Here is a 7,853-nt window from a genome sequence, read left to right as displayed (position 1 = left end):
CAGAAAAGGACACAAAGTGCTGGAGTAACTCACGGGTCAGGGAGTTACTCCTTCACCTTGAGCCTATGTGCTCAGGCAGCATCTCTGGAGGATATGGAATGGGTGACTTTCTAAGTCGAGAAGGAAGGGGAGAGGGAGTGAGGGATGAACGGAGAGAGGGAGGGAGGGAGGGAGAGAGGGGAGAGAGAGAGGGAAGGAAACAGGGCAAGAGAGAGGGAGAGAGAAAGGGAGAGTGAAGGAGAGAGGGAGGGAGGAGGAGAGGAGGGAGAGAGGGAGAGAGGGAGGGAGAGAGAGAGAGAGAGATATTGCCAGTGTCAGGGGGCCAGGGAGATGAGATCAGGCAGGGACCCCCTGCATGTGCTCTGGGCTCCGGGCCCTGTTCTCTCCCCGCCGCTCCGGGCTCTCGTGTGAGGGGCTTCTCCTCCTCCTCAGCCGTTCTCTCACCCTCACAAACTCCGGCGCTCTCTCCACCTCCGCCTGACTAGCCAGCTCCCTCCTCAGCAGCTGTGGGGCAGAGAGGCAGGGGGTCAGACCCACCCCAACCAACCCCCGAACCTCCACACTCCACAATCTCGCTGTAGCATTTTATCGGGAACAGCTCCGTCCGAGACCCGCAAGAGGTGTCAAGTCAAGTCAAGTTTATTTGTCACATACACATACGAGATGTGCAGTGAAATGAAAGTGGCAATGCTCGCGGACTTTTGTGCAAAAGACAAACAACAAAACAACCAAACAAACTATAAACACAATCATAACACACATATTCTTTTACATAATAAATAATGGAAGGAAAAACGTTCTGTAGAGTTAGTCCCTGGTGAGATCGGTGTTTACAGTCCGAATTGCCTCTGGGAAGAAACTCCTTCTCAACCTCTCCGTTCTCACCGCATGGCAACAGAGGCGTTTGCCTGACCGTAGCAGCTGGAACAGTCCGTTGCAGGGGTGGAAGGGGTCTCCCATGATTTTATTTGCTCTGGAGTTGCACCTCCTGTTGTATAGTTCCTGCAGGGGGGTGAGTGAAGTTCCCATAGTGCGTTCGGCCGAACACACTACTCTCTGCAGAGCCTTCTTGTCCTTGGCAGAGCAATTCCCAAACCAGATGGTAATGTTCCCGGACAAGATGCTTTCCACCGCCGCTGCGTAGAAGCACTGGAGGATCCTCAGAGACACTCTGAATTTCCTCAATTGCCTGAGGTGGTAAAGGCGCTGCCTTGCCTTACTCACGTGGACAGTTGCATCCCAGACCGTCACGCACACACGCAAACCAAACCAACCTCCCTTCCATCCATCGCCTCCATCTACACCTCACGCTGCCTCGGCAAGGCCAGCAGCATCATCTTGGACCAGTCTCACCCCCGTCACTCCCTCTCCCATCCGGCAAGAGGTACAGAAGTGTGAAAACGCACGCACACATCTCCAGATTTAGGGAGAGTTTCTTCCCGGCTATTATCCTCCCGGCTGTTGTCCTCTCACCAACTAGAGAGCGGTCCTGACCTCCCATCCACCTCATTGGAGACCCTCGGACTATCCTTAATCGGGCTTCACCTTGCACTAAACGTTATTCCCTTCATCATGTATCTGTACACTGTGGACGGCTCGATTGTAATCATGTATTGTCTTTCCGGTGACTGGTTAGCACGCAACATAAAAGCTTTTCACTGAACACGAGGAGTTGAGTATAGGAGTAAAGAGGTCCTTCTGCAGTTGTACAGGGCCCTGGTGAGACCACACCTGGAGTATTGTGTGCAGTTTTGGCCTGTTGGCCTTCATAACAAGAGGAGTTGAGTACAGGAGCAAAGAGGTCCTTCTGCAGTTGTACAGGGCCCTGGTGAGACCACACCTGGAGTATTGTGTGCAGTTTTGGCCTGTTGGCCTTCATAACAAGAGGAGTTGAGTACAGGAGCAAAGAGGTCCTTCTGCAGTTGTACAGGGTCCTGGTGAGACCACACCTGGAGTATTGTGTGCAGTTTTGGCCTGTTGGCCTTCATAACAAGAGGAGTTGAGTCTAGGAGCAAAGAGGTCCTTCTGCAGTTGTACAGGGCCCTGGTGAGACCACACCTGGAGTATTGTGTGCAGTTTTGGTCCCCTAATTTGAGGAAGGACATTCTTGCTATTGAGGGAGCCCAGCGTAGGTTCACCAGGTTAATTCCCGGGATGGCGGGACTGTCATATGCTGAGAGAATGTGGAGCGGCTGTGGGCTTGTACACTCTGTGGAGTTTAGAAGGATGAGAGGGTATCTCATTGAAACATATATGAGATTGTTAAGGGTTTGGACACGCTAGAGGCAGGAAACATGTTCCCGATGTTGGGGGAGTCCAGAACCAGGGGCCACACACACACACCCGCACACACGCACACACACACACACACACACACAGTTTAAGAATAAGGGGTCGGCCATTTAGAACGGAGACGAGGAAACACTTTTTCTCACAGTGAGAGTTGTGAGTCTGTGGAATTCTCTGCCTCAGAGGGCGGTGGAGGCCGGTTCTCTGGAGAGAATTCTTTCAAGAGAGAGCTAGATAGGGCTCTTAAAGATAGCGAGAGAGAGTCAGGGGATATGGGGAGAAGGCAGGAACGGGGTACTGATTGTGGGATGATCAGCCATGATCACATTGAATGGCGAATGGTGCTGGCTGGAAGGGCCGAATGGCCTCTACTCCTGCACCTGTTGTCTATTGTCTGTTACTCCCCCCTCACCTCACCTCCTCCTTTTTCTGCTGCCTCTTGAGGAACTCCGTCTGGAGGGGCGTGCGGACCTGGGGCTCTTCCAGAACCTTCCGCATCTCCCGCTGTTCCAGAACCTTCTGCAGCTCCGTTTTACTCGACAGCCCTCTGGGGAGGAGACGGGAGATTAGGGCGCGTGCGTGCGGGTGCAGGCTGCATCCAGGACAAGGGGCCACACACACACAGTTTAAGGATAAGGGGGAAATCTTTTAGGACCGAGATGAGAAAAACATATTTTTCCCACACACACACACACACAGAGTGGTGAATCTGTGGAACTCTCTGCCACAGAGGGTAGTTGAGGCCACACAGTTCATTGGCTATATTTAAGAGGGAGTTAGATGTGGCCCTTGTGGCTAAAGGGATCAGGGGGTATGGAGAGAAGGCAGGTACGGGATACTGAGTTGGATGATCAGCCATGATCATATTGAATGGCGAATGGTGCAGGCTGGAAGGGCCGAATGGCCTCTACTCCTGCACCTATTGTCTATGTTTCTATGTTAACCCCGCTCTGGTAGACTTGGTTTATACTCTCTAGAATTTAGAAGATTGAGGGGGGATCTTATAGAAACTTACAAAATTCTTAAGGGGTTGGACAGGCTAGATGCAGGAAGATTGTTCCCGATGTTGGGGAAGTCCAGGACACCTATTGTCTATGTTTCTACTATCCTACACACACACACACTAGGGGCAATTTTCTACATTTATACCAAGCCAATGTGGGAGGAAACCGGAGCACCTGGAGAAAACCCACAGGGAGATCGTGCAAACTCCGTACAGACAGCGCCCACAGTCCGGATGGAACCCGGGTATCTGGCGCTGTGAGGCAGCAGCTCTACCCGCTGCTGCACCGTGTCGCCCCTCCCCCTCCCCCTCCCCCCCGCCCCCTCACTTGCGGTGTGCCAGGCGGAGCTCACGATGCAGGTCCTGATGAGTTCGGGCCGTCTTCACCGGGCCTGAGGCCGGCACCATCATAACTGGCGCTCGCAAACCTGCGGGAGAGAGTGACGGGGGTGGGGAGAGGGAGAGAGGTTAGTAGCTCCGGAGAGAGTTGGGGGAGAGAGAGGTGAGTAGCTCTGGAGAGAGTGGGAGAGAGAGAGGGGGGGCGGGGGGAGATAGGGGCTAGAACTTTTTAAATATCGTCACTTTTTAAAAACTTTTTAATATATATTTATTTTACAGAACCATGCGCATGACGCATTTTTATGGACGCACCTGGAACTTTTAACTTTTAACTGATTTTGGAGAGTAAAATGCAACGAAATTTCGTTCAAGGTGCACTGTGTCTAGGTGTATATCTGAATGACAATAAAAGTTTTCATTCATTTCATTCATTCGGTTAGTAGCTCTGGAGAGAGTGGGAGAGAGGGGGGGGGGAGAGAGAGAGGTTAGTAGCTCTGGAGAGCTCTTGGGAGAGAGAGGCGGGGGGGGAGGAGGGGAGAGGTTAGTAGCTCTGTAGAGAGTGGGAGAGAGTTTGGGGGGGGGGAGGGAGAGGTTAGTAGCTCTGGAGAGAGTTGGGGGGGAGAGGAGGGGGGGAGGAGAGGTTAGTAGCTCTGGAGAGAGTGTTGGGAGAGGGGGGGGGGGGGAGAGAGAGGTTAGTAGCTCTGGAGAGAGTTGGGGAGGGAGGGGGGGGTTAGGGAGAGAGGGGGGGGGGGAGGGAGAGGGGGGGAGAAAAGGGGAGAAGGGGAGGGGAAGGGTGGGGAGAGAGAGAAGGGAATAGAGGGAGAGAGGGGGGGGGGGGAGGGGGAGAGGTTAGTAGCTCTGGAGAGAGTGGGAGAGAGAGGGGGGGGGGGAGGGGAGAGGTTAGTAGCTCTGGAGAGAGTGGGAGAGAGAGGGGGGGGGAGGGAGAGGTTAGTAGCTCTGGAGAGAGTGGGAGAGGAGAGAGGGGGGGGGGGGGGGGGGGAGGGGGGGAGAGGGTAGAGGGGGAGAGAGAGGGGGAGAGAGAGGGGGGGGGGAGAGAGGGAAGAGAGGGGGGGGAGAGAGGGAGGGAAAAAGAGAGAGAGAGAGAGAGAGAGAGAGGGAGAGAGAGAGGGGGGGAGAGGGAGAGAGAGAGAGGGAGAGAGAGAGAGAGAAAGAGAGGAGAGAGGGGGGAGAGAGGGGGGGGGGGGGAGGGAGGGAGGGGGGGGGGGGGGGAGGGAGGGAGGGAGGGAGAGAGAGGGGAAGGGAGAGGGAGTGAGAGTGGGGGGAGGGAGAGGGAGGGGGGAGAGGGAGAGAGAGAGAGAGGGCGTGACGGGGAGAGAGTGGGAGAGAGAGAGGGGGGAGGGGAGGGGGGGAGAGAGGGTTAGTAGCTCTGGAGAGAGTAGGGGGAGGGAGGGGAGGAGGGGGGGGGGGGGAGAGAGAGAGGTTAGTAGCTCTGGAGAGAGTTGGAGGAGAGAGAGTTTGGGGGAGAGAGAGGGGGGGGGGGGAGGGAGGGGGGGGGAGGGAGAGGGGGGGAGGTGAGGGGGGGAGGGGGGGAAGGGGGGGAGGGGGGGGGAGAGATAGATCAGTAGCTCTGGAGAGAGGGGGGGAGGGAGAGAGAGGGAGTGGGGGAGGGAGTGGGAGAGAGTGGGAGAGAGAGAGGGGGGGGAGGAGAGAGGTTAGTAGCTCTGGAGAGAGTTGTTGGGGAGAGGGGGAGGGGGGGGGTGGGGGGGGAGAGGGTTAGTAGCTCCGGAGAGAGAGAGAGGGGGAGAGGAGGAGGGGGAGGGGGGGGGAGAGAGGGAGGGAGGGGGAGAGATAGATCAGTAGCTCTGGAGAGAGTGGGAGAGAGGGGGAGAGGGGGAGATTGGGGGAGTGAAGGGGAGAGAGTGGGAGAGAGGGGGGGGAGGGAGAGGGGGAAGGAAGAGGGGGGGGAAGAGGATAGATCAGTAGCTCTGGAGAGAGGGGGGAGAGAGACGGGGGGGAGAGGGGGAGGGAGAGATAAGGGGGGGCACACGATGGGGGGGGAGAGAGGGGGGGTGGAAGAGAGAGAGGGGAAGGGGGGGGGGGGGGAAGGGGGGGGAAGGGGGAAGGGGGGGGAAGGGAAAGGGGGAGAGAGGGGGGGGGGATATACTTTCTCCTGTTGCAGCACCTTACCTGTCTGCGGGTTGAGCCACCAGGTTGGGTCTGAGTTGATCGATCGATCCGGGACTGGTTGCCCGGCCAACAGACTATCTGGTATCCACGCTTACATCCATAATTGATCACGGTAACTCCACTCTTCATAATCTGTCTGCAATCCCCCCCTCCCCCCCCCCATAGAGTAACAAACACACCCTGACACACGCATGTGTGTGTGTGTGTGCCAGTGAGTGCGTACATATGCGTTTCTATGTCTGTATGTTGACGTGTGTGTGCGTGTTTGTGTCGTGTGTGTGTATATCTTTGTGTATGTATACGTGTACACGTGTGTGCGCCTGTGTGTGTGTGCCTGTGCGCGCGTTTGTACGTGTGTCTGTTTGTGTGGGAGCACACACATACACCCACACACATGCGCCCATAAAGGGGCGGTGTAATTATAAGCACACACACACACACACAGGCGCGCACACACACACGCACATGCACACAGGCGCACGCGCAAACACACACACACACACACAGGCGCACACACACACAGGCGCGCACACACACGCACACACAGGCGCACACACACACACACACAGGCGCGCACACACACACACACACACACACACACAGGCGCGCGCACACACACAGGCGCGCACACACACACACACTCACACACACACACACACACACACGTACACACACACACACACACACACACACACACAGGTACACACACACACGCACACACACACAGGCACACGCACACACACACACACACACGCGCGCATATACACACACACACACACAGGCACACACACACACACACACACACATACACAGGCACACACACACACACCCGGGGAAGGGTCGGTTTTAATTAACCATCAACTGATGTGTTTCATTATAAAAGGTTTATTGTCTTTAAATAGAAAGGTTTGAGTATAAATCAGTTCCATCTCTTTTTGGGGGGGGGGAGGGGGGGGGGGGGAGTGAGAGGGTGGGGGCGCACCAGGGGGAGGTTGAGGATAGGAGGGTTAGGAGGGGGAGAGAGAGGAGAGATAGGGTAGGGGGGAGGGAGTGGGGGGGGAAGGGGTCCGAGCCTGGCACACACAGGCGGGGGGGGGGGGGGGGGGGGGGGAGAGATATGGGACCCAGATACAAGGGATGAGATTCACAGGGTTAATCTCAAAATAGATATATCTATATAGAGGAGAGAGAGAGGAAGGAGAGGAAGGAGGGGAGAGAAGAGAGGGGGGGGGGGGAAGGGGGAAGAAAGAGACAGGGGGACAGGGAGAGGGGGGGGGGGAGAATTAGAGAAGGCAGAGGGGGGACAGAGAGAGAGAGGGGAGGAAGAAAGAGGAGGGGGAGTAGAGAGGGGGGGAGAGCAGAGAGGGGGGGGGGGAAGAGAGAGAGGGGGGAGGGGAGAGAGGAGGGGAAGGAGGGGGAGAGAGAGAGAGGGGGGGAAGAAGAGGGGAAGGGGGGGGAGATGAGGGGGAAGGGGGAGAGGAGGGGGAGGAGAGGAGAGGAGAAGAGACAGGGGGGGGGGGAGGGAGAGAGAGGGAGGGGGGAGGGGGGAGGGAGGGGGGAGGGGGGGAGAGAGGGGGAGAGAGGGAGGGGGAAGAGGGGAAGAGAGGAGGGGGAAGGAGGAGAGAGAGAGAGAGGGGGGAGGGAGAGAGAGAGGGGGGGAGGGAGGGAGAGGGGGGGGAGAGAGAGAGGGGAGGGGGGGGGAGGGGGGAAGAAGTGGAGGCAGTTTTCAGGCTCAAGGGGGAAGGGGGTCTGGGTGAGATTTGTTCCCTGTGGGGCCGCTGGTCGCTCCAGGGGGTGAGGGGCGAGTGTGTGGGGGTCAGGGGTGAGGGGTCAGAGCACCTTATGGGGGATGCAGCCCTCGATCTCCACCGCCTCCGGCCACCCCTCGTACTTGTTAGTGTTCTTGTTGTTCCTCACGTGCTGGAGAGAGAGGGGGGGGGGAGAGAGAGCTGGGGAGAGAGAGAGAGAGAGAGAGGGAGAGAGGGGGAGGGAAGGTAGGGCACGAGAGAGGCAGACAGAGGCAGAGAGAGAGAAAGAGGCAGAGAGAGAGAGGGAGAGAGAGACAGAGAGAGAC

General features: G+C 57.0%; 2 protein-coding genes across 4 annotated transcripts in view; both read right to left on the bottom strand.

The window, feature by feature from the left end:
- Positions 1-266: 266 nt before the first annotated feature.
- On the bottom strand, positions 267-5,905 carry LOC129694035 (protein FAM107B-like). Of its 3 annotated transcripts, XM_055630763.1 has the most exons (5): positions 5,780-5,839; positions 3,944-4,026; positions 3,621-3,720; positions 2,707-2,836; positions 267-504 (listed from the first exon to the last, which is right to left on the bottom strand). In XM_055630763.1, the coding sequence occupies exons 3-5, from the start codon at positions 3,701-3,703 to the stop codon at positions 337-339; spliced, it is 381 nt and encodes a 126-aa protein (XP_055486738.1). In that variant the 5' UTR covers positions 3,704-3,720; positions 3,944-4,026; positions 5,780-5,839; the 3' UTR covers positions 267-336. The 3 variants fall into 3 exon arrangements, with proteins under 3 accessions (XP_055486738.1, XP_055486739.1, XP_055486737.1); XM_055630764.1 differs by lacking the exon at positions 3,944-4,026 and having other exon boundaries at positions 2,702-2,836; positions 5,780-5,905; XM_055630762.1 differs by lacking the exon at positions 3,944-4,026 and having other exon boundaries at positions 268-504; positions 5,780-5,893.
- Positions 5,906-7,532: 1,627 nt separating this feature from the next.
- Positions 7,533-7,853, bottom strand: part of LOC129694034 (protein FAM3A-like) — a 10,314-nt gene continuing 9,993 nt past the window's right edge. Inside the window, 1 exon segment of the mRNA XM_055630760.1 lies at positions 7,533-7,699. Within this exon segment, the coding sequence (XP_055486735.1) occupies positions 7,610-7,699 (90 nt within the window). The 3' untranslated portion in view covers positions 7,533-7,609.

The sequence above is a fragment of the Leucoraja erinacea genome, unplaced genomic scaffold, assembly GCF_028641065.1.
Source record: "Leucoraja erinacea ecotype New England unplaced genomic scaffold, Leri_hhj_1 Leri_523S, whole genome shotgun sequence".
NCBI lineage: Eukaryota > Metazoa > Chordata > Chondrichthyes > Rajiformes > Rajidae > Leucoraja > Leucoraja erinaceus.
Note: the sequence above shows the minus strand (reverse complement) of the source record. Positions and strands in the feature narration are given on the sequence as shown.